This window comes from Kwoniella shandongensis, chromosome 4 (genome assembly GCF_008629635.2).
Source record: "Kwoniella shandongensis chromosome 4, complete sequence".
Lineage (NCBI taxonomy): Eukaryota > Fungi > Basidiomycota > Tremellomycetes > Tremellales > Cryptococcaceae > Kwoniella > Kwoniella shandongensis.
In genome coordinates this window covers 1,096,619-1,120,336 of record NC_089290.1, presented here as the reverse complement: position 1 = coordinate 1,120,336, position 23,718 = coordinate 1,096,619, and the positions used below count along the sequence as shown (strand labels likewise).

The 23,718-nt window shown below is 49.8% G+C and overlaps 11 protein-coding genes across 11 annotated transcripts; 5 read left to right on the top strand and 6 right to left on the bottom strand.

The window, feature by feature from the left end:
* Positions 1-709: 709 nt before the first annotated feature.
* On the top strand, positions 710-2,918 carry CI109_102437 (phosphate:H+ symporter; the record flags this gene model as incomplete). Its single annotated transcript, XM_032004408.1, has 8 exons — positions 710-845; positions 903-1,114; positions 1,189-1,402; positions 1,461-2,002; positions 2,062-2,206; positions 2,293-2,353; positions 2,476-2,695; positions 2,769-2,918. The coding sequence occupies 8 exons, from the start codon at positions 710-712 to the stop codon at positions 2,916-2,918; spliced, it is 1,680 nt and encodes a 559-aa protein (XP_031861273.1).
* A 1,740-nt stretch (positions 2,919-4,658) lies between these two features.
* Positions 4,659-5,918, bottom strand: CI109_102436 (nicotinate-nucleotide diphosphorylase (carboxylating); the record flags this gene model as incomplete). The annotated part of the gene is made up of 6 exons (XM_032004409.1): positions 4,659-4,747; positions 4,842-5,105; positions 5,167-5,351; positions 5,416-5,562; positions 5,619-5,674; positions 5,748-5,918. 6 exons carry the CDS (start codon positions 5,916-5,918, stop codon positions 4,659-4,661), a joined length of 912 nt encoding a protein of 303 aa, XP_031861274.1.
* A 289-nt stretch (positions 5,919-6,207) lies between these two features.
* CI109_102435 (kynureninase) lies at positions 6,208-8,036 on the top strand (the record flags this gene model as incomplete). Its single annotated transcript, XM_032004410.1, has 7 exons — positions 6,208-6,325; positions 6,389-6,485; positions 6,572-6,794; positions 6,875-7,024; positions 7,102-7,286; positions 7,345-7,416; positions 7,475-8,036. 7 exons carry the CDS (start codon positions 6,208-6,210, stop codon positions 8,034-8,036), a joined length of 1,407 nt encoding a protein of 468 aa, XP_031861275.1.
* Positions 8,037-8,564: 528 nt separating this feature from the next.
* On the top strand, positions 8,565-10,004 carry CI109_102434 (uncharacterized protein; the record flags this gene model as incomplete). Its single annotated transcript, XM_032004411.1, has 5 exons — positions 8,565-8,777; positions 8,905-9,111; positions 9,190-9,379; positions 9,466-9,686; positions 9,762-10,004. The coding sequence occupies 5 exons, from the start codon at positions 8,565-8,567 to the stop codon at positions 10,002-10,004; spliced, it is 1,074 nt and encodes a 357-aa protein (XP_031861276.1).
* Positions 10,005-10,070: 66 nt separating this feature from the next.
* Positions 10,071-11,731, bottom strand: CI109_102433 (uncharacterized protein; the record flags this gene model as incomplete). Its single annotated transcript, XM_032004412.1, has 6 exons — positions 10,071-10,177; positions 10,245-10,799; positions 10,850-11,004; positions 11,068-11,274; positions 11,334-11,587; positions 11,645-11,731. 6 exons carry the CDS (start codon positions 11,729-11,731, stop codon positions 10,071-10,073), a joined length of 1,365 nt encoding a protein of 454 aa, XP_031861277.1.
* A 248-nt stretch (positions 11,732-11,979) lies between these two features.
* Positions 11,980-12,735, top strand: CI109_102432 (uncharacterized protein; the record flags this gene model as incomplete). The annotated part of the gene is made up of 4 exons (XM_032004413.1): positions 11,980-12,067; positions 12,138-12,234; positions 12,290-12,390; positions 12,473-12,735. The coding sequence occupies 4 exons, from the start codon at positions 11,980-11,982 to the stop codon at positions 12,733-12,735; spliced, it is 549 nt and encodes a 182-aa protein (XP_031861278.1).
* A 398-nt stretch (positions 12,736-13,133) lies between these two features.
* CI109_102431 (uncharacterized protein) lies at positions 13,134-15,168 on the top strand (the record flags this gene model as incomplete). The annotated part of the gene is made up of 10 exons (XM_032004414.1): positions 13,134-13,213; positions 13,302-13,437; positions 13,498-13,508; positions 13,568-13,651; positions 13,712-13,785; positions 13,850-14,073; positions 14,141-14,241; positions 14,299-14,368; positions 14,422-14,511; positions 14,572-15,168. The coding sequence occupies 10 exons, from the start codon at positions 13,134-13,136 to the stop codon at positions 15,166-15,168; spliced, it is 1,467 nt and encodes a 488-aa protein (XP_031861279.1).
* Positions 15,169-15,203: 35 nt separating this feature from the next.
* On the bottom strand, positions 15,204-17,917 carry CI109_102430 (uncharacterized protein; the record flags this gene model as incomplete). The annotated part of the gene is made up of 5 exons (XM_032004415.1): positions 15,204-15,642; positions 15,714-16,907; positions 16,964-17,037; positions 17,139-17,482; positions 17,611-17,917. 5 exons carry the CDS (start codon positions 17,915-17,917, stop codon positions 15,204-15,206), a joined length of 2,358 nt encoding a protein of 785 aa, XP_031861280.1.
* Positions 17,918-18,125: 208 nt separating this feature from the next.
* CI109_102429 (dihydropteroate synthase) lies at positions 18,126-20,574 on the bottom strand (the record flags this gene model as incomplete). Its single annotated transcript, XM_032004416.1, has 4 exons — positions 18,126-19,125; positions 19,196-19,440; positions 19,518-19,922; positions 20,011-20,574. 4 exons carry the CDS (start codon positions 20,572-20,574, stop codon positions 18,126-18,128), a joined length of 2,214 nt encoding a protein of 737 aa, XP_031861281.1.
* A 260-nt stretch (positions 20,575-20,834) lies between these two features.
* Positions 20,835-21,916, bottom strand: CI109_102428 (dephospho-CoA kinase; the record flags this gene model as incomplete). Its single annotated transcript, XM_032004417.1, has 4 exons — positions 20,835-21,276; positions 21,377-21,749; positions 21,824-21,853; positions 21,910-21,916. The coding sequence occupies 4 exons, from the start codon at positions 21,914-21,916 to the stop codon at positions 20,835-20,837; spliced, it is 852 nt and encodes a 283-aa protein (XP_031861282.1).
* Positions 21,917-22,223: 307 nt separating this feature from the next.
* CI109_102427 (uncharacterized protein) lies at positions 22,224-23,604 on the bottom strand (the record flags this gene model as incomplete). The annotated part of the gene is made up of 2 exons (XM_032004418.1): positions 22,224-23,432; positions 23,518-23,604. The coding sequence occupies 2 exons, from the start codon at positions 23,602-23,604 to the stop codon at positions 22,224-22,226; spliced, it is 1,296 nt and encodes a 431-aa protein (XP_031861283.1).
* Positions 23,605-23,718: the final 114 nt, after the last annotated feature.

The window sequence follows — 23,718 nt, the reverse complement described above, 5'->3', positions numbered from 1 at the left end:
ATCTGCGGTTTGACATGCGGACATTGTTGTTGCTCGGAATTGCCTAAAGAGGCAAAGAACTGGAGTTCCAGGTCAGGAACCATGTTCGCCGATCACTATCATCCCACGAACGTGCGATAAAATCGGCCGTTATCGTGTGCAATCAAGAACAGTGCGTGCATACATGTACATCCATATATCAGCCTTTCAATGCCTATTGGCCCCTCCTCGATGAAGTGGGATATCTGCAGGGAAGCCTGAGGAGGAACAACGTTACCAATGACACGTTCAACCTGCCAGTGTCCATTCTGGACTGGCGGCTAGGACGCTTATGTGATTCACTCCTCCCACAGAAGAGCGACGACAGTAGTCGTAGTGCCACGGGGAAAACAATCAACTCATCTTCATCGAGGTAAAGTTCTATTTTGGAAATGCGCCAAGAACGTGCAACGCAACACCAATCGCCCCTCTCACCGTGTGGACCCGACCCCGACACCCTGATCCACTTGTTCCACTTTTTTTCTCCTTCTTCTTCTTGGTTCAGCTCTTTGAAGCAGCCCCACTGCGCGGAGCAAGGCCGAGAATCCGAGAGGTATAATTCTACATATAATTAGGCAACATCAGAGCTTGGACCTATCCTGTATTTTCCCCGTCAACAATTGTCTTTTCCCACTTTCCGATCACCAATACTTCAATCAAGCAAGTAAAACACAACAAGTACTTGCACATAATGGCTACTAGCTTTGAAGCTGAAAAGGCTCATGCCAACCTCGCCGTCTCCGCTGGCGAGAGACGACGTGCCGCCCTCGCCGAGATCGATGAGGCAAAGTTCTCCTACTTTCACGCTAAGGCGTGTGTCGTCGCTGGTAAGTGCCACTTCCACTTCGTTTTCTTCTTCCGTTGCTGAATGACCCGCTACATAGGTATCGGATTCTTCACCGACGCGTACGATATCTTCTCCATCTCCATCGCCGCCACCATGATTGGTTACGTCTACCATAATGGCGGCGCCAACAGCACCAACCAAGATCTCGGTATCAAGGTTGCTCACTCCATCGGTACCTTCTTCGGTCAGCTCTTATTCGGTTTTTTGGCCGACCATGTCGGTCGGAAAAGGATGTACGGTATTGAATTAGTGAGTCTGCCACGCCGGCAATTGAGACCTATACCAGGGGATGAGATCCTGATAACATTGGTCTGTTCCTTCAGATGATCATTATCGTCGGTACTCTCGGTCAAACCGTCACTGGTCACGCTCCCGGTATCAACTTCTACGGTGTGATGATCATGTGGAGATTCATCATGGGTGTGGGAATCGGTGGCGACTACCCCGTATCCGCAGTCATCACCTCCGAGTTCGCTGCACGAAAAATCAGAGGTCGAATGATGACAGCCGTCTTTGCCTCTCAAGGTTGGGGTAACTGTAAGTCAGAGTCTCCCTTTGAGCTTTAGCTGCGACTCATTCACCACTCGTGATGCAGTCACCTCCGCCATCGTCTCTGTTATCGTCATCGCTGCTTCCAAGGGCGCCATTCACCGACAACCTCTTACCAACCTGGCGGCCATTGACCGTGCATGGCGACTCATCATTGGTATCGGTTGTGTTCCCGCTGCCATCGCTCTCTACTTCCGTCTCACTCTGCCCGAGACACCCCGATACACCATGGACATTGAGCGAAACATCAAGCAAGCCTCTTCCGACGTCGACACCTACCTCACCACCGGTACTTACGTTGTTGACCCACTCCACAACGTCGAGCGTGCCGAGGTCCCCAAGGCCACTTGGGCTGACTTCAGACAACACTTTGGTCAATGGAAGAATGCGAAGATCCTCATCGGTACAGCTTGGTCTTGGTTCGCACTCGACATTGCCTTCTACGGTCTTGGCTTGAACTCCACCACCATCCTCACTACCATCGGTTTCGGTTCTTCTACCAACCTCCCCACTAAGCAAGAAAACATGTATCAGACCCTCTTCAACGCTTCCGTCGGAAATATCATCTTGGCTGTCGGTGGTCTCATCGTGAGTATTCTGACGCAATGCCACTGAGCCCAATCGCTGAGTTCGCTGGTTCATTATAGCCCGGTTACTACGCTACCTTCTTCTTGGTCGACTCATGGGGCCGAAAGCCCATCCAGCTTATGGGCTTCACCGTCCTCACCGTCCTCTTCGTCATCATGGGTTTCGGATACGATAAGATCCTCTCGACTGGTTCGGGCAAGAAAGGTTAGTCTCATTTGACCTATCTCTTTTGCACTTCTGTATCTGTACGAGTGTTGAGCTTTGGCTGACTTCTGATTGTCAATCTACAGCCTTCGTCTTCTTGTACTGTATGGCCAACTTCTTCCAAAACTTCGGTCCCAACACGACAACGTAAGTGCTTCAGTTCTGCCACGCCTGTTTGACAACAAGCACCAAGTCCAACTCGTATGAGCTGGTGTTTCCGGCGCTTGTTCGTCTGACTACTGCTGACGAGTGATCATTCAATTTCATAGCTTCATTATCCCCGGTGAGGTCTTCCCCACTCGATACAGGAGTACTGGACACGGTATCTCTGCTGCATCAGGCAAGCTCGGTGCTATCGTCGCTCAAGTTGGATTTTCGCGAATGATCAACATTGGAGGCAAGAACAAGTTCTTGAAGCACATTCTTGAGATTTTCGCCTTCTTCATGTTGACCGGCATATTCTCAACTCTTCTCTTGCCGGAGACCAAGGTGAGCTAATATTCCAAATGAGGCTTGAAGAAAATGCCACATTCGCTAACTCCATCTTCGTTGCTACTCTCAGAACAAGACTCTCGAGGACCTTTCACTCGAGGAGCAAGATAACTTTGTGCGGGACACGGTTATCGGTGGTGTGGGCGCTCACCCCTTGCCCAAGGCCGCTCCTTCGTCTGGCTCCTCGGACGACGAGCGAAATGCACACGAGGTCGTATAGATTGATCCATTTTTACGTTTATAATTCGGGAAGAGTGGAGATTTAATGAAGCAAAGAGTTGAGGACTTTTGCCGGGGTTGTGGCTTAGCTTTTTAGTTGATGCGGTACTGCCATGCATTTTATCACCTATAGACCTAGTCAACATTGCTGCACTGAAGCATACACGTACACACAGTTCATAGTCAAGGTCATGACGGCAGATGGCGTGAAAGATGCCACACTGATGGTGGTGTTTCAGGAGAAGCATCGACTGCTGTAGCACCGTTGGTTCCGCTATTCCAGTCGCATTTCGGTACCTATATCACCACATTTCCCCTCGAGGTCGTGCATGTAGTAGTCATTACATGAGACACCACCTCGTTTCGGATTCCTAACACGTCTAAATGACCCGCCAGGGGCGATCGCAAGGAGGTTGGGGGACGTCAAAACTCCCCGACTCCACATCAAAACGGGTCTGTGCGACGATCATCCATGACGACACTGTCCGTGGTCACACAGCGAAGACATCATTGTGTGGCCATGATCCATGATCCGAAGGTATGGTATAGGTTATGGACCATACATTGTGCATCCGGTGCGTGTTTGCTCCGTGAATTTTTCCCTTCACCTCGTTGTTTGATCGCAAATAAGTCGATTGCGCCGCCCCTACAGCATCGTAGACATGTGTGTCAAGAAGCACCACTACCAGTCGTCCATGGCTTCACCGCTCCAAAAGGGGGGATTGATCTCCTCTGCCGAATAACCCCGGTCGATCAGAAGCACAGAACCCGATTGAATCATTGGATTTGACTTCAGACCTTCTGACCATGACCCATGACCCATGAGCACCCGCTGGGACCTTTGGCACGGACAAGGGGTAAGATATATAAATACCTTTGATCCGTCGCCACTGAAACGTTGAAAGTCATTCAATGCAAATCAATTCATCACATTCATCCTTTCCATAATCAGCTTCGACTCGACAACGAACAAACCACCGATTACTACTGTAGCACCTTAGCAACCACAATACAAATAACATATTTTCTTCCTCGGCACAGACGTATTTCGAGTCCTTTGGACTTTTCGACTTTTCACAACCTCAATGTCAGTAATCTTGTAATCCTCCTTCAGCTCCCAACTCCTACACTTCCACACCCAGTCGCTCTTTCCATCACTCCTTTTTCTGTATGTATCCCCGAGCTGGTCGTTCTTGCTATGATATCGAAGCTGACTACCCCTTGACAACCTTCCCAGCCCACCACACGTCATGGTCGCACAAGCCGCCAGCCAGCTTTTGAGCTCTCTCCGTCCTGGCGACACTGCTCATCCCGGAACTTCGACTGTCAAGCCTATGACACCCGCATCCGGAGGCAGCAAGAAGTTCGCTTAGCCTTGGTAGTAGTATTGTAGCGGTGAGTCAATGCTCGGTGAAGCGTGTCAACGGCAGTACAGGCTGACCAAATGAGGTCTAGCAGACGATACTTTCAAACCGCCCTCTTCTGGTCCATTGCCGGCACCATCCACTGTATCAATAACACATCGTAACGCCTTTCATATCACCACGCTCTCCTTTGGTAGGATCAGACAATTACTTTGATTTCGAGAGAAGAAGTGAGATCATGTCGATCATATCCATGTCGTTCTCATTACCCAGACCAGGAGTCCGTATAAGTTCATCTGCGATGCATTATCATTACTTTTGATAGTATCAGTGGCGACATGTCGCGAATCATATGCATATCGGCAACGATTTGATATCTATGACTTCTTCTTGGGTTGGATCTTGAGTGAGAAATCGACGTGCGGGCAACTTTGGTGAACGGCAGAAGTGGAGAGGATGTCAATGTCTAAAAGCATAACTCATCAGTCAGCGAGCTTCCACATCGCGCAACAGTCCTTTTGAATGATCGAGCTTGATAACTACGACGTGAAGGGACTTACCCGGTCCAACTCGCGCTGTCAAGCTTCCTTCGACAATACCTCCACTCGTCTCAATTAAGAACTCCCTTCCTTGGCCTTTCCACTTCTTCTTCAACTCCCGAGCTGCACCATGCAATTCCTCCCCTACCAAGTTGTCAAGCATGACAATGTTCGCACCCGCTGCGATCGCCTCGTCTGCTTCGGCGAGGTTCTGACATTCAACATTGACAAGAAGGGAGAAACCGGCCACTCGGCGGACAGTTTGCACGGCCGCAGTGATCGAGCCTAAGCATTACAAGTGAGCTTTTGTTCAAGCTTGAACGGTGCAAGAGTACAGAAGACATACCCGTAGCCCATATGTGGTTGTCTTTCAACATGACCATCGACGACAGATCATGTCGATGAGGATCAACACCTCCAACCATCATCCCGTATTTCTCCACCAATCTGAATCCGGGCGTTGTCTTTCTTGTTCCGGCAACAACACCCTTCCACCCTTCTGCTCGAGCCAAATCTCGGAATCGTCTCGACCTAATTTATAGCAGATCATCAGTTTGGGTAATCAAATCGTGTTGGCGTAGGCGGGACCACTTACACAGTTGCGATACCACTACATCTCGCGAGGGTGTTCAAGGCAACTCGTTCGCCAAGGAGAAGCTGACGAGCTTTACCAGTCACGATGGCGACTTTCGTCTTGGTGTTGGGAGGCACGACAGACCCTTCCTCCATGAGCCACTCGACCCTAGTCACGCACTACCTATCAGCGCCGTTTGAAGCAACGAGTACTTGATCACTCACTTGCAGTCGACTTGCTTGAACACTTCGTCAAAGAACGGTACACCAGCTAGAATACCCTACAGGACAGGCAGTTCCAAGTCAGCTTAACCATCTCGTTAGTGGGTGCACTTCCCCGAGAATCTTACTCACCCCACTTTTGCCCCACAAGATCGCCTCTTGCTCTTCTTCACCGACAACGAACCCGGCCCAATCGAATGAAGGTGTGTCTTCTGCGAACCATCGCTGGACGTCACCCTTCCAGGACGGAGGAAGGAGGTGAGCGAGGTTCTGACCCGGTTGTAAGTCTGATTCTGCCGACATTGTGTGTATCAACAAGATAAGTTGGGCAATGTATGGTTACTGCTGTTCAATCCAGTTGATGAACGTTCAGATGAATGACTTGGTACCCAATCACTCCGGTGCGAAGGAACCCGGCAATTGGCCGTGCACGAGGCATCCCATATTACGTAACGAGTGCCTGAATTTGATACTGACTGGTGAATCATCGTTGTCGATCAAGATATCTCTAAGTTATCTTTCATCCTTCTCATACATATCAGCACGATATACAACAACCCAAACCTCGCTAAGACGATTTAGAACAATTGAGATGGAGAAGAATATACCTACCTTGGAAGATTTAGCTCGACTCGACAGAGAGGACCCGCTCAACTGGACTCGAGATGAATTCGAAATGCCTACGATCAAAGCATGTGGAGGCGAGGGTGGTAAGTGCCAGTGCCATCCTGTGTAATTCAAAAGACGATTCTGTGTTGACTTTGCATGTGCAGAGGGGGAGGCGATATATTTCTGTGGTAATTCGCTTGGACTACTCAATAAACGAGCTAGACAACACATATTAGAAGAGCTAGATGTCTGGTCGACTAGGTAAGTCTAGTCTGTCTGAGAATCATCATGTATTAGCAAAGAATACGGGGGACTTTCGCTGATACGCCATGGTTTGGTCATTATAGCACCGTCACAGGGCACTTCAAACATCCCCACAATAGACCATGGAAACATGTCGATGCGCCACTTACCCCTCATCTTGCAAAGATCATCGGAGCGAAAGAAGAAGAGGTAGCACACAGCTCAACATTGACAAGTAATATACATAATCTGTTTATGAGTTTCTATCGACCAACAGAGAAGAGATGGAAGATCGTTATTGAGAAAGGTAGTTTCCCAAGTGACTGGGTACGTGCTCTCTTCTTACAAGAAAGGTTTGCGGTAGAGCTATGTGCATGGGTGCAAGTACTGACGCCGATTAACATTAGTATGCTATCCATTCCCATCCCAAACTACACGACAAGGTTCTCAGTCAAGAACAGATCGACAATGCTGTCATCGGCTTATCACCTCGAGAAGGGGAAGAAACCCTGAGAACGGAAGACATTCTGAAGGTGTTGGAGGACAACAAGGACACTGTGCGTTCATCTCTCCGATTGACATAAAGTTGCATCCTCATCGCGAAAGCTGATATGTAATGATCCCTCGGACTCAGATCGCAATTGTCTGGCTCCCACTAGTACAGTACTACACCGGTCAACTGTTCGACATCGCTACCATCGCACCAAAAGCACACGAGATCGGTGCTCTGATCGGTCTCGATATGGCTCATGGTATAGGAAACGTCGAGACGAAGCTGAACGAGTGGGATGTGGACTTTGCCGTGTGGTGTACATACAAGTGAGATCGGCCGCACAAGAAGTCACGACCATCGCTAATTAGTAACAATCCTTTGCAGGTACCTTAACGCGGGCCCTGCTGCTATCGGAGGCTACTACATCAAGACTAGATTAGATGACGGTGGTCGGCGGTAAGTCGAGTCATCGCACTGCTGTGTCAGCCTGTGCTGATGAGATGCGCGTTACTAGTCTCGCCGGATGGTGGGGCAATGATGCAGCGACCCGATTCCAGATGTCTCCCGATTTCCAACCTACCCCCGGAGCCAAGGGTTACCAACATTCTTGTACACCTGTCCTCTCCTCCATTCCTCTCCTTGCCACTCTTGAGCTCATCGACAAGGTCGGGTTCCCCAATATGGTTGCCAAAGGTCGTCAATTGACCGGTACCCTGGCCACGCTTCTTCAAGCGAGTCGATACTACGTTGACGCGAAAGACGACCAATCTAGAGTAGGCTTCAAGATCCTTACTCCGGATGCGCCATATCGCGGTACTCAAATATCTATTGCCATCACACCAGAAGGTAAAGGTACGATGCCGAGAGTGTTTTCCAGGATGATTCAGAGGGGCGTAGTAGGCGATGAAAGACAACCGAGTGTTATCAGATTGAGTCCGGTAGTGTTGTACAACAAGTTTGAAGAGGTGGGAAAGACGGTGCAAACCTTGGAGTTGGCCCTGAAAGAGGAGGAAGAGTGGCAGAAGAACGGAGGAGACGTAGATGTCAAGGATCACGATATAATCTCGAAAGAGTAATGCAACGATCTACGGGAACCGGCTCTAAATCGGTGCGTGCTAAAGAGCTTCTGCATCCTTTCAAAGGCTGTAAGACGAGGGTGGAATGTACAGTATCAAGCCGATGCACAATCTCCCACTCGGGGTTGTACCGAAAGATAGCCGATTGAACACGTGATTGTCAACAGGCACAGAGTCGGAAGAGCCGAATTCTGTGATCGTAAATACCAATCTGAGCCGAAATCCCTTCTCATCATCAATGCCCAACTTTGTGTGCGAGGTTCTAACGGGAGCACCAAGGTGTACAGCGGAGTGCAGAGATGGTGCTCGGTGTTCGGGCCGTGCGTATTGCATTCGGTAACTCTCATCAGACCTGATTATAGATACAAACGGTGTGATCATATGTCCACCTATTTATCTTTCGTTCTGCTCAATCAGTCTTTCTGTCTGGTTTGAACTACATTATCTCCTCGAGCCGCAACAACGATTTGATAAACGAGACTCGAGCTCCTCCTTTGCCCACAAGTAGACCAAGCTAAGCCACTCAAGATGCCTGTCGCTACCACCACTTCCCCGAAAGTCCTCCCTCCTGGGATCTACTGTCCCACAATCAGTTTCTTCCAGCCTACACCTGAACAGGATCTCGATATCGATACGCATATCAAGCATATGGAATTCTTGGCGAAATCTGGGATTGCAGGTGTCGTAGTACAAGGATCGACAGCAGAAGCCGTTACGCTTGATAGGGAGGAAAGGAAGCTCGTAAGTCCCATAGCGATCACCGAGAGAAGCGGAGCTGACCCGGTCAATTGTCCTGCTTATCAATTGTCTTCACTACTCTTCCCGTACTGTCGCTGTATTGCTTGTATCTCTCTATTCGAATCGATAGCTCATCTCAACGGCTAAAGAAGCGTTCCGACGATGTGGCAACAACGGTCCCATCATTGCCGGTACAGTCGGCGCTCAATCCACTCGCGAAGCGATCCGACTATGTAACGACGCAGCACAAGCTGGAGCCGATTTCGTCTTGGTTCTACCACCATCTTATTATCCAGGTGCCATGTCACCTGATGCTATTCAAACTTTCTTCGAGGAGGTGAGTCAACGTTCCACCTGTCAATGTGCCGTGCCTTGCTTGAATGGTCCTTGGCTGATATTGGACGGGAATAATCAGCTCGCGGACGTATCACCTTTACCGGTCATCATCTACTCTTACCCCGGTGTCTGTAGCGGTATCAATCTCGACACCGATCTGATCTGTCGATTGGCAAGACACCCGAATATCGCAGGTGTGAAACATACAGATCATGATGTGGGACGTATCGCTCGTGAAACCGCGTTCGCAAAAGCAAATGATTTCGGCTGTGAGTCCCTCCCCTGTATTCCCCCAAAGGGTCCGGCCGGCGCATTATACTCACAGCTGATTATTTTGCTCCGCTCTTCTTAACAGCCCCATTCACCATTCTGGGCGGAGCGACAGACTATCTCCTCGGTGCTCTTGCAGTAGGAGGACAAGGTGCCATTACAGGAATGGCAAATGTCGCTCCTCGGGTGTGCGCAAAGGCGTTCGAGCTTGCCAAGGCTGGAAAGCTTGAAGAGGCATTGGAGTATGCGGGCGCAATCTCGACGGCAGAGTGGGGCATGGGCAAGGGCGGTATTTTGGGTACCAAGGTGGGTTCACTGTTCTTTGACCTCAAAAATCCTCAAAGTGTTGGGAGAAAGACTGATGTGTCTGGTCGTCCTTAGTGGATGGTACAATGGGCAAACAACTACGCTCCTACTGCCGCACTCGCTCGTAAACCACTCGCTTCATGTCCCGAATCCACCAAAGAACACATAAAATCAGTCGGTGCAGACATCGTCGCTCTTGAGCGGAAACTCGAGCAACAAGGTTGGACAGGAGCAGCAATTCAGGAGACAGGCGTATCAGCCACGAAGAAGGTCAACGGGATTGTAGGCAGTCTCAAGGAGGGCGTTGCTGCAATCTGAGCAGACGGGTTTCCCGTAACATACTCGTGTCTATTCATGTAGATCCATGCCATATACATTTGTACACTAGCAGCCACATGGACAACCTCCCATGCCCTCATCTAGCAGCCCTTCTATGCGTTCTATTCTCTCCGCTAGCTTGTCCATAGCCGCGTTGAGAATGTCGACTTGACCTACAAGTTGAGTTCATCAGTAACCATTGAACCCCACAAAGCGTCAGTCAGTAACAAGCAGACTCACCTTGTCTGTACACCTCACACATCTGTCTCACCTCCTTCCTTGCTTCAGACACTTCGACATTCGCACCCTCTTGCAGTTTCTCCAACTTGCCATCCAACATCCCTCCCAGCATACCCAAGACATCCATCTCGAGCTGCATCTCCTTTGTCTCATGCTCGTGATGCCCATGTTCGTCCTCTTCATCCACTTCATCCTCTCCATTATCTTCGCCTAACATTGTCCGCAAAACATCCAATAATCCTTTGTCCACCTCACCATCTCTTCGCAATTCAAAGACTTTACTCGCATCAAGACCTTTTGCTTCTAATCGCTTGAGAGCCGCAGGAGGTATTTGCGAGGTGCCAAGACGAAGGTTGACGATGTCATCGGGGTTTGAGTCCAGGACGAAACCGTAGCCAAGGAGTAATTCTTCGTTGGGTTTCGCACCGTAGTTATTAAAGAGTTGTGCGTTAGCACCAGTAACTTGGACAGTGACGAGGGAGATCGAGGGAGTGGGCGTTCCAGAAGACGAAGTGGTAAGGGTTGATAACCATGTGATAGGTTGACCACGAGCATCTGCGGCAGTGTCAGCTCTGAGCACGCCGGGCTAGTTGCTCATGACTTACGGTTGAAGATGTCAACTCCCGGCAAGAGGACAGGTTGCGATACCTCCCTCACTCCAGCCGAATGCGTAGCCGAACCCCCGTTATCCGGCAGCTCTAACAGCTTGGAAGGGAACGATCTTGAGGACATGTACGTGGCGATAGCCAGGTATCGATCCCTGATAGTAGGCATCGATGTCAACCTTTACCCTAGCAAGTCCGGGCGTGTATCGCAAACTCACCATGTCAATCCGTCCTGTTTGAGCACGGATCGCACAACTTCTGACTCTGCCTTCCATTCCCTCTTTCTGTCCTCGACAGCTCCAAGCAGATTGGATCCACTGAGCAATCCTAGTTCGGCATCGGAGAAGTATAGCGGTGTAGTCAGGTCGGAAGAGTTGGGAAGCGAGTCGAGGTATGTCAAATGGGCTAATGCGGGTGGCCATTGTCTATATCTCCAGCGTCAGCTCCGCTTACTCGATTATTAAACGAGAGAAAAGTAGCTCACGAATCCTTCTTGTCTTGATAGACCCAGTGTAAACCCAAATATGCCCCAATCCTCATCCTCTCATTCCACGCTTCACCAGCCTTTGAGCTCCCAGCAGGCCATACTAGCTCTTCCTCTTCAACCGCTACTGTCTCGCAAACAGCTTGAGTGGCAAGTCCCGATGTGACTGCAAGTTCGAAGGGACATGAGACTAGTCGTTCGTCAGAAGCTATCGGACCCGTGGAGAAGGCGGAGAGACCGGTGATTTCGTCTATCTGGGTATGTTAGCTGGGCTTTCTCTGATTGCAAAAGCCAGGGGACCGGCAGCTCACTTGGAGTTTGGCGGATGGATGGAAATGTCCTCCGTTGGCTTTGAGCCATGATACGAGTGCGTCGGCTTTGACGATAGAATCTGACATGATGCACAGATGAGTATAGACGTTATGTTGACACATGTATAGCTGATCTTGATCGCACTTCAGACTTTTGATCTTTCAGTCATCACGACCTTCGACTTGGTGATAGTTTACGTAATTGGCCACAACCCGCAAGATGCGATTAACCAGTCTCGATCGTCGGTACCTCTTTGACATTGAATCATTCTCTTCAGCAGTATATCACACTAATCACTTTCCTCCAAGACTACATCTCTCAGAGCATTATCAACATGTCTATCCCCGTACAGTCCCAAAACAAGATCAGCTGGCCCGAGCTCATTTGGAAGAGATGCAAAGCTCAACCTGCCGTTCCGATAGGTATGTCCACTATCTCTGTACTATCTCGGCTTGGTGCGGCTGAGTTGACGAGTCTTGGTGTATCGCATAGGATGTGTGGCGACTGTCGGTGCATTGCTAGGTGCTACTTACCACCTTCGAATGGGTAATAGACAACGATTTAACCAATTCCTCCGATTACGTGTCTAGTGAGCCAAGTCTCTCCTCTTGTGGAAGGCCGTAGCTGACGGAGATCTCGTCTAGCGCACAAGGTGTGACTGTTCTCGCTTTGATGATCTACGGAGGTGTCGCTTTCACCGGTGACCAACAAAAAGCCGCATACATCAAGAGTCAAATTGCTCTCGGTGCGTACACGTCGCTTGCCATCTTTCCGTGATTCTCCGACCACACTCGCACCGACGCTGACGATTTCTTTGACGACGATAGGTGATTTACCTCCCAACACACCTTATCCTGGTAGAAGAGACGGTATCACTCCTATTCAAGAAAGATCCGAATCTACCTCCTTACCCGACCATCTCTCAACAGCCCTCGATGCTCCACCTTCCTTATCACGAGAAGCGCCAACCGGTCCAGGAGGTGCTTATCCACTAAGAAAAGAAGAGAGGATGAAGGTGTCGGATTTCGCGAGGAGGTTAAGAGAGGCAGAAGCTTTGCAAAAGGAGGAAGAAGGTGCCAAGAGAAGTTAAGCAGGCAGGCAACCAGTTGGAACAATTTCTGTTGGCGGCGCTCGTTGGACTGAGAATGTTGGGACGAAGGGTGGAATTGGACCATTTAAGGCTTAATACGACTTGCCTTGTGGTCATGTAGCAGTATCTAGAGAATCATATGCACCTTTCTCCGCACCTGAACTGCTTTTCTTCGCGTTGCCAGTGTGCACACTCTATAATGTGGATCTTTGACAACGGCGACTTGTCTCCGTTGCAGCATCTGTTGCAGTGTACCAAGTTCCATACGAGAGTGGAGGCAGTCCAACCCTCAAAAACAAGTTTCGCATTTCAGATTGCTTTCTTATGTTCTCCTTCCTACCTCATCCTAGAACAACAAATTCCTGATACGTGCTCCGAGTTTAAGCTCGCTCGACTCGATGCATAATCAAAACCCATACCTTAGCAAGAAACCAGATTTCGCTCGACTCGCATCCCGCTATACGGAATTTGCACCCTAGTCAGTCTCCTACACGTCCTTTCTGTTGATTCAATTCCCCTTTTGTCTGTCGGTATCTCTCAAGCTGACTTTCCAATGTCCGCCACAGTGTTACGGTCGGAGAAGACGGACATGTGTCGTTGGACTTTCAAGACCCTGCAGCCCTACGAGCTTTGACAAGATGCTTGTTGAAGGAGGATTGGGATCTGGACGTGGATCTGCGAGAGGATCGAATATGTCCTACTGTCAGTCCACCAAACTTCCAGGCGTTGATGTCCAGAAACTGACTCATCATTCTCTTCTAGCTTACAAATCGGTATGTATAGTATCCCACATCTTTACGCAGTGTCGCTCCGTTCTGACGACTACGCGCAGACTCGATTATCTCCTTCACGTGCTTGATCTCGAACCGTTCCTTCCTTTGACGTCCACTTCGAAACCGCTTCGAATACTCGATATGTGAGTTAACAGAGAGGTGTCTGAATATCTCACGTCTCTGCGTAGCTGACCTTGTCTCAGAGGCACAGGAGCTGTTGCAATCTATCCCTTACTTTTACACCGTCTTCGTCCATCTTGCGAAGTGATAGCAACAGGTGAGTGACCGCACTTAACGCTCGAATGAATAACAGTAAACTGACCTGGTGTCTACCTTTGTAGAGATCGATGACACCTCTTACGTCCATGCACTCTCCGTCTTCGAGACGAACAACATTCCATCATCATCGATATCGATCCAAAAGTCACCCGCCCCCGATCCCATCTTCTTTCCCTTACTCCACAGCGACGACAGCTTCGATGTGACGATATGCAATCCGCCCTTCTTTGGCTCGGAGGAGGAGATGAGACATGGTCAAGAGTTGAAGGCCCAAGGGTCTCATGCAGTGAGTGATGTACCTGATGAATCTGAATCTAGAAGGACCAGGGACAGTTGCTGACTCTCCACCATAGGCGCCAACAGCCGCTATCAATGAGCTGATCACGCCTGGAGGAGAGGTAGCGTTCATAGGAAAGATGATCGAAGAGAGTCTGAGAACAGGTACGAGATGCGAGTGAGTTCGGCTTCACCATCTCTGGAGGAAATATCAGCTGATGGATCGTCAATCTAGGTGGTACACGTCATTGATTGGGAAATTCTCTTCCCTCGCACCGCTGATAGACTTATTACGGAAGCACAAAGTATGTGTCTCGCCTCGATACGAATCTCGAAGTTCGCTGATGTATGGAAGCAGATCGACAACTACCTTTTAAAAAGTATCAAACAAGCCAAGACTACACGATGGATCCTAGGCTGGTCTCACACTGCGACCCGCTTACCAGACGTAAGCCAAGTTCCGTGTTCCCACCTATTGAGTACAGCTGACCATTGTGGCCTTTCTTAGCGGTTGGCTCGACCTGAGTTGGTCATCCCCAATACAGCTTTCGCTCGACTGCTCCCTGCTCCGAACTATTACAATCATCGACCTCGTCCGTCTGTCCCCCTTGACCAGCTGCGAAAGACTGTCATCGACGTGTTCAAGAATATCAACTTGGATCCGGCGGACAACTCGTCTGATCCTGCGTCTTTTGTGTCACATGATGACGACAGAGAAGAGGAGACTTTGAATGTGATCATCATCTCGCCGATCTCGAACACGTGGTCGAGAGCAGCGAGACGTCTAGCCGCGAGACAGGTAGAGGCAGTGTCATCAGCACCGGCTGTGACAACAGGTGCACAAGCGACAGAAGGTAGCCAAGGTGAATCCCCAGTTTTACCACTCTTGAGAGCCAAGATCAAGTTTGTCGCCGGATCGGAAGACGGAGCATCTGCAACACTCGAGATGGAATGGCTAGAAGGAAGAGATAGAGCTGTTGTTGAGAATCTTTGGAAATTCCTTTTGAGTAAAGCGGATCTGGTTGGGAAACGTCCCGCAGAGGGGAATGAAGGTGGTCATAGGGGTGACGGTAGATCGTACGGCCAAAGACGACGATATGGCTAGTATATTCATGCATTTTCTTCATGTCCAGCTCAAGATCAAAGTAGATGTTTCCCCAACCACTCTCTAAATTCTTCACACTCCACAGTTGGATCTTCGTCAAACGCATGATCCTTACCTTCCAACTTACAAACCTCCAATTCCCCTTCAACTTTTTCGAAAGCCTGCAAAGTCTTTTCCATAGGTTGGACTTTATCGTCAATCGTCCCGTAGACAAAATATATAGGGACGTGATGTTTCACCTTGCCGGATTTGGCGACGAGTTCGAGTCGATGTGGGATAGACAGAGCAAGTGGGGAAGGTCTGAATCCATCAAGACCTGATCCGACAGACCGTTGAGTCAGGAAGAGCAAAGAAGGGAATAATGCGTGTTGTAACATGTATGGATAGAGGATTGATCGAGGACCGCCTGATACGGCGGTGAAGACGGGTGCAGCTTTGGTGTCCAGGTGCGGTTTAGCTTCGGCATGAGCGACGCTGCGACGAGATGGGTCAGATATGTTTCATCATTAGTCGTTGGCTCAATTGTGGCACAGAGCGACACTTACGTCCTCTTCATCCATGGGACGGGGTTGGTCTCAGTCGCCCAAAACTCATCCGTTAGATCCGTTATCGGATAGAACGGTGCTAAACACTTGATCCCACTGTTGACGTCCACACCTCGATACCCTCCTACCTCTTCATCTTTCACCTCCTTCGGCACTTCCATCCCCGCAATCAAAGCAAGATATCCACCAGCCGATCCACCAGATAGACAAATCCGACCTGTATCAATCTTATGTTCTCCTTTTCCTTCTTTCGTCAATCTGTCATTCAATTTGGTTCTGATATACGTGAGAAGCGCCGTGACATCTGACAAGATCTCGAGGATAGGTACTTGAGGAGCTAAGCGGTAATTTGGCGAGATCACAGCCACATGTTCATCCCCCGAACCGAGAGTAAAAGAGGGGAGTCGACGGAAATGGGGTGGTAGGTTTTCCTTGTTTCCTTGTAGGAGACCGCCGCCGTGGAACCAAATTACGAGTGGGTGACCCGCAGGACCAGCAGGAGCAGAAGGGAGATAGAGATCAAAGTCGATAGCAAGTGGTTCAGAGTCGAATGTCGCCGCGGGCAAAGTTCGGTAAACATATGTCAAGTTCGGGTTGGGAATCGGGTTTGCTGAATCGTCGTGACTCGTCGGGGCGGATGAGTCGTCGGTCACTTCAGCAGAAGCAGGAGCTGGGGTGATTGGATCTTCCGTTTTGGTTGGTGCAGGGCCAATCGATCCTTCACGAACACTACACCCTACCGTCTCGACCTTTGCGTCTCTCCCCAATTCCCCCTTAATCCCTCTCAACGCTTTATTCCCGTTGAAGACCAACGTTGCCAACTGAGGCATGCTTTCCTCTCCTATTCCCACGCCGGCTACATCAAGTACGCCTTGCAGCGCATTGTACTCCAAATTGAGCACACGCATCGCTTTCAACTTGACGTTAGCCAACTCGGCAAGGCCGTCGGAGTCGAGACGATTGTATCCCAAATTCATGGACCGAAGGACTGGCCAGATGGGTCGAACAGCTTTGAGCTCTTCTGCACGTTGGACGGCGGTACTGAAGAACCCTACGCCGTACGCGAGACCATCTTCGGATGGACCCAAGGTATCGGAGAAGGACAAGGTGGTGAGTGAGTTGTGGGAGAGATCAAGGACTTGCAGTAAAGGAAGGAGGAGGATCGAAGGTGGAAGCGAGGAGATGGCATTGTTTCTGAGTGCAGTCCGGTCAGCTTGAACATCAAGCTAAGCCATAGCGTGAGAACATACGAGAGGTCGAGAGTAGTTAGACGAAGTAGGTCTGAGAAGCAGTTCGGGATGGTTCGTAACCTGTTTCTGCTAAGCTGTTTCAAAGACAGCTGTCAGCTCTCGCATTACACTGAGCCCACGCCAAATTGAGGTGGCAGTCTAGAAGGAATGACCACCTCTACATAAATCGACTTACATCAACCGATTTCAATCCCCCAAACATTCCCATCTCCCTCTCCAACACTTCCAACTCATTCCCTGCCGCTCTAAAAGTTGTCAATTCTTCAGGTTCGACCCAAAACTCTTCCCCCTTTTTCAAACTCTTCCCAAAGATCAACGCTCGTTCATCTTCCTTTTCCAGTCCCGTAGGGAATTCTGAACCGAATTGACGGGGAGTGGTGAATATGTCCCCTTTCTTGGAAGAAGGTGGTGAAGGTGGTGGAGGAGGTGAAGAGAGTTCGTCAAGTTGTAAGCCGAGGAGTTTGGTATACACCTCTGCGGGGATACGTTTGAGCGACAGCGAAGATATATCGAGTTTCGCTATAAATCATAACACATCATAATATCGAGTATCAGCCTTTATCCAAGATCGTTCCTGTCCCTCGGAGCAGGCGCCACGGGTGATACTGTAGCTTGCTTGCTCGGCAGGTACCAGGCTGTCCACTCACCCGACTTGACAGCCTTCTTAATCTGACCATCTACCGTCTTCTCCTCCACAACACCCTCACTCCCATCTCCCGTGATTCCAAATCCTCCCCTTCCTCCCACTGCACCACGAGCAGTCGATCCACCAGCCGTAGTCCTCCTTGCAGCTAGAGGACTCCCCACACCTCCTAGAGAAGAAGATCCACCGCTACCGGCGGTTGTACCGACGCGTGCGGATTTGGCCAAAGGCGAATTACGAACTTCAGCTCTTTTCGCTGCTATCTGTTCGCGTATCGAAGGTCTTGCAGGTGAATTACGCGCAGAGGACATCTTGAAGGGACCCAAGTGACTTGGAAAATAGACGATTAGACGATGCAATTCGCAACAACCAATTTCAAGTAACTTAGTGGTGACTGACTAGATTGTTTTGTTTGTCTGTTTAACCGAAAAGTCAGAAAGTGGAGGTCGTCCACTACTCTGCCCCGTTTGAATCATGATGTGTTACTGAAGATCCTACTTGCTTATGCATAACCTCCCTCTAATCTCTTATATCTCTGATTGCCAGACCCATCTTGACCACCTCTCCTGCCTCCCTCGCCTCATGAACTCTCAAGACATCCACCACTCCACTACCAACACACCACGCATTCAACGCCGCGTCTCCCCATCCTCTCTCACTAGCAACTTCCCTACCAATCACTCTGCCCACAAATCCTTTCCTACTCCCACCAACCAACATAGGATAACCCTCCAGCTTCGATCCTGAGGAGACGAGAATTCGAAGGTGTTTGAGTAGACGCAAGTTGTCTTCGTGAGATTTGGCGAATCCCAATCCTGGATCTAGGATGATATTCCACTTTTTCACACCTGCTTTTAGAGCCTTCTCAATTGTCTCTCCTAACTCCGCCTTCACCCCTTCTACGACACCTCCAAACAATGTGTAGTCCTGCAACTCGGTCGTTGTCATGCTTGTCGAGTCGCCTCTCGAATGCATCAGGACCACAGGTACATCGAGCTCCGCCATTGTCTGCAACATTCCGTCTTCCCTACCTCCTCGAACGTCATTGATACAGCTCGCTCCTGCTTCGACTGCAGCTCGTGCTACGTCTGGTCGATAGGTGTCGACGGATATCGGTATTGTCGCCAGACGAGGATCGGAAGACGCCCGTATGGCTTTGATAAGTGGGACCACTCGAGCCAATTCTTCCTCTTTAGTACAAGGCGTCGAGTTCGGTCGGGTTGACATACCACCTATGTCGAGTATAGCAGGGGGATAAGGACTGTCCACCAGACGTTGACACGCCTCGACCGCATGAGTTGCGTCCGTTCGAGCGGGATCCCCGTCGGAGAATGAGTCAGGAGTCGCGTTGAAAATGGCCATGATATGCGGTGTGGCCGGTGTACTGAGTCGAATTGGTCGAGCGGGATGAGTGAAAGGAATAATAGGTTGTAAAGCTGGGGGATCGGATTTTGGTAAAGCATCGAGCAACTCTGCGATCGTCTTATACAATATGGGATGCTTGTACGCCGGCGCAATACTGTAAAGCGCACAGACACACATTTAGCATACGACCATGCCATGATGAGTCCGGAGTCATATGCACTCACTCTGCTAGAGGCCGAAGCACAAACTCTCTCTCTTTCAAACTCGCATGAGGTATCTCCAACCATCTTACTCCATCCGCGTCTTCCTCATCTGCTTTGCTACCTATTCGAACCACTTCCTCGCCATAGAACACCAGATCAAGGTCGATCACTCTCGGTCCATTGGTGAATGTCTTTGTCCGACCAACTGCTTTTTCGGTTCGTTTCAACAGACGAAGTAGATCAAGTGGAGGTAGGGATGTTTGAAGCTGAATTGAGTAGTAGACTGTCAGTCTACAATCGATGGTATTTCGGTCACTATCTTAAACCAGGGACCAAAACTCACCTCGATAACACCGTTGACAAACCTATCTTGATCTTCGACGTACATCGGCTCGCTCTCATACAATCTACTCGACCTCACGAAGACACATCCTCCTTCACCTAGCAGTTTGATCGCTCGTGAGATATGTCCTACTCTATCTCCAATGTTTGATCCAACAGCTATGAACACCTTTTTGTCTTTTGACGATGTTGCAGACGGACCAGCTTCACTAGAGGGGGAATAGTCCAGCGAGTTGCGGTAGATCGTTATTCCCGGTGTCGCGAAGGGAATAGCGGATGGCTTTCGGATAGTGATTTCGAGTTGGGGTGGATTGGGCGTAGGAGAGAGGTAGGCACTTTGGCATAGATGCTGGCCGAGCTCGTGGTTCAATGATTCGATAGTCCCGTAAGATGAAGTGGATACATACTGCACGACAGCATAGTGTCAGCAATGGGCGAAAGGCCATCGTGACAGGAATCCTGCCAAAAGCCCGAAGTTGTCAGACTATACTCACTTCGTAGACCTCATCCGCAAATGCTTTATGACTCCACTTTTCCCAATCACACCCTTGCACACTGACGTCCAACTCCAATCGTTGCTTCTCCTCCCTCTCGTGAGGATGTAGTCCAATCACACAAGCGACCTTCAGATCTGATATTATCACCTTCCTCGCTTCTTCTATTTCTCCATTCCTATCGTGCTTTGCCTGATAGATCGCCGCGAGAGCAGGTAACAAAGCTCTTGGCAGCTCCACTCTCACATCAACACTCTCGACGTCGTCCAATCCCAACGGTATTGCCGCGATATCCCTCATCAACTCCCAAGCTTTCGTCCATGTTTTTGACGGATTTGATACTAACGCATAGATAGCTTTGGAGACGGCAGAATAGTTGACACCTAGTCCGGACATCGAGTCGCCCTCAGACGTAGCTCGCACAGACCCAGGTCGGAGGTTGATAGATAATGTGATGAGAGCCGGACATGGTGGTGGAGGTGTGAGAGCGAATGCAGATGGACCAAGGCCGTTGGCGAGGTGCACAGAGAGAGCAGTGATGGAGATGCGGTCGCGAGGAGGCATTGCGCTTTAAGGTTATTTCGTGTAGGAAGAAAGAGTGGTGTGGAAGATGAAGTACGGAATTTGATGTTCATCGAAATCTGGATAGAGGTCGTCGAGGGTGGAGGGGACAAGAAGTCGGTCCGTGCACGTGGCGTTCTACCACTGATCCTCATGATGGGCCGGGATCAAGAGGGTGACGAGCAACATGATATGTATGCATAAGCTGCTCTGCTCGGTCTCAATGACAAGCTGAAAGGTGGGAATCTACTGCATGGCAATTTCTAATCGTCGCCATCTGTTATACTTGAACCTGTGCCTCTTCTCCTCCCTCCTCTCAACTCTGTCAGCTCTATCCTCTCCTCTGCAGAATCATCTTGTCGCGTGACTTCTCCCCTCCCTCTTCTTCTATCGCCTTTTTGACCCTTCCACCATCTCGCGAAGAGACATAATCCACCAGCAGCTAGTCCAACAGGGGGTAATAACCAACATATTCTCCACCACCAACCTGTCTGACCACCTTGTTGTACCTTCCATTTCGCAACGACTCTGTCTATTTGGGCGGTGAGGTCGACCAACGTCCCAGAGTTGTCAATGACGGATGTAGCGTACTTCAGTTTGGTGGATAGGGGCAATTGGGAAGCAATTCGAGCGGTCGCCTGAGTCTGGGTGAGGGGTGGGTTAGATGTCCGTGCGAGTAATCGTGAAAGTTGTAGTCGTTCGTTACTAAGGGGTCATATTTGAGTCAGCGTTGTCGGCGTTTATACTCTACTATCAATACCAGTCTAGAGTAATGGAATGGTCTCGAGCAAATACGCCAACTCACACATATACAACCACAATCTCACCGACCCATTTCCACATGCCCGCTTCAATCAACAATGGCACATCCACAATGACACACCATTCCCCTCTCAACCAATATCTCACGACCTTCCTCACCATCTCCCTCCTCACACGAGGATGTATGATCCCGTTCAACCACCTCCTCTCTTCGGGATCGTGGAAGACGATATCCCCGATCGCGGCACGGTCAAGGTTTACCCCGTCAGGGAGGAGGATACGGTCCGGACCGAAATGGGTCAACACGACGGAATAGCCTGATGTTCCGGGTGAAATGACTTCGCGAGCGAGGACATCGGCGTCAATGATGGGAATGTGGTGGTGAGATGAGAGGTGATGAGAGACAGTTGATTTGCCTGTGGATCGGAAATAACGAGCGAGGAACAATGTATGTCAGCTGTGGCCCAGCACGCCCAACCTATATACGCACCAGAGGCAATACCACCCGTGAGGCCAACAACTAGACACCAAGCGTCAATTATCTTCCATAGGGATATGTCGAGAGTGTTTGCTCACCCAACATTGCTCACTACGACTACGTTGATTATAGATAGGAAAACGAAATTGATACGAATGAACGATTGAGGTTAAGTGTTGATTCAATTGAGCCATTCACATTGCCTGGCCACGCCCGGTGGAGGCGATTCGGTCTCGAGTGTAATCCAGCTCGTTGCACAATCACGACGATCCGTTGCTCCGACCGACGTTCAAAAGGGAATATGTCCATATCAATGTGATCTGCATCACCCACAACGTATAACACGTCTGATCAAATCTCGCATCTTTTCATACTGGTACAACGTTCATATTTAAAGCACATTTTTAACAGATTACTCAAACTTTCCCCCTAAACCCGTCACCAAGGCTTGGATCATACTCCTCTTTATCGAAAGTCCTTCTCTATATCTACACATGATCCAACCTCCCGCTCCTCTGGAATGAGCCGCTCTGACAACAAGCTCTGCTGCCATCTTCCCCGTGTTGATCCTGTTCTCTCCATCTGCATCACCGCCCGGATCGAGGGTCATCTTCAATACTCTCCAACTATCTTCCAGAGTGAGATGTTCTGAATCGCTCCTTGGATGAGGCTCAGTATGCGTTCCACCAAACGTACAGCCGAAAGATTGACATAGTCTCGTGGCGAAGACGAGCAAGCCTGGATCATTGACAACGTGCGAGTCCGAGACATGACAACATGACTTGAGTCGTGTGAGCAGGTCGAGTGACGTGTTCTGCTGCCCTCCTGATGATGAAGCGGGCGTAGGAAGGGCCGGTGACATGGGAGACGGTTTGGTCGCTGAAGACACGTTGTTATGATTCTGCTGGTCGGCGTTATCATTGGAAGGTGTATCGAACATGCTGAACATTCCACTGAAGTTTGGCGTGGATCCCGTGTTCTTATACAAAGAGTTCTCCAAGTTGTTTGTGAAGTCGGAGAACTGTGGGTCGGGCGATACGGGTAAGTTGAAGGGGATAGGCAGTTGGTAGTTAAAGGGAGCAGGTGACACCTCGGCAGGAGGATTGAACAGTGGTGGCATAGAGTTAGACGATTGTTGTTGTTGCTGTTGTTGTTGCTGTTGCTGTTGCTGTTGCTGTTGCTGTGGTTGGTGCTGTTGATAAGCGTTGGGTGGACGCTGTTGGGACTGTAACGGCTGTACGCTGGTGGCTCGCGGGGATAGCGTCTCTGAATCTCTACCTCTATCACTCATCTCTGACGAGTCGGGTTCCGGTAAACCCAAAGCTCTTCTTTCTCTCTCTCTAGCCTCCTTTCTAGCTCTGACCCTCTCACTCATAGGCACACCACCTTCCTTCAAGGCTTTCCCTCTTCCGGTTGGACCCGAACCTATCCTTCCTCTATCGGCGAGGGGGAGATTGAGCAATGCGCGAAGCTGATTGTTCTCCACCTCTAATCCAAGAATCCGCTCTTCCAAAGAGGCGAGATGCTCGGCACGTCGAAGTCGAAAGGCCCGTTGGACCTCTCGCGCTCGAGATGGCGGCAGTTGATCATTTGGTTTACGACCACGAGGTTCATGACGGTCCTACGGTAGCATCGAAAAAGGGGGTCAGTGCATTGACCTCCCTTTCGGATAATATATTCAAGAGACGTGAAAAGTGAGTACTGACTTTTGGTGGATTAGGGGTACCATTCCCATTGGTACTTGCCCCACCACCCGCTCCAGACGGAGGAGCGGATGACCCAGCGTCAGACATTCGTGACTGAGACTGAGACTGGTGTAGATTTATTTGAGTTTTTTGGAATATCTATTATCTAATCTCAAACACGAGACGGGGGATAGTGGTATGGTGTATGGTGTTTGGTGTATG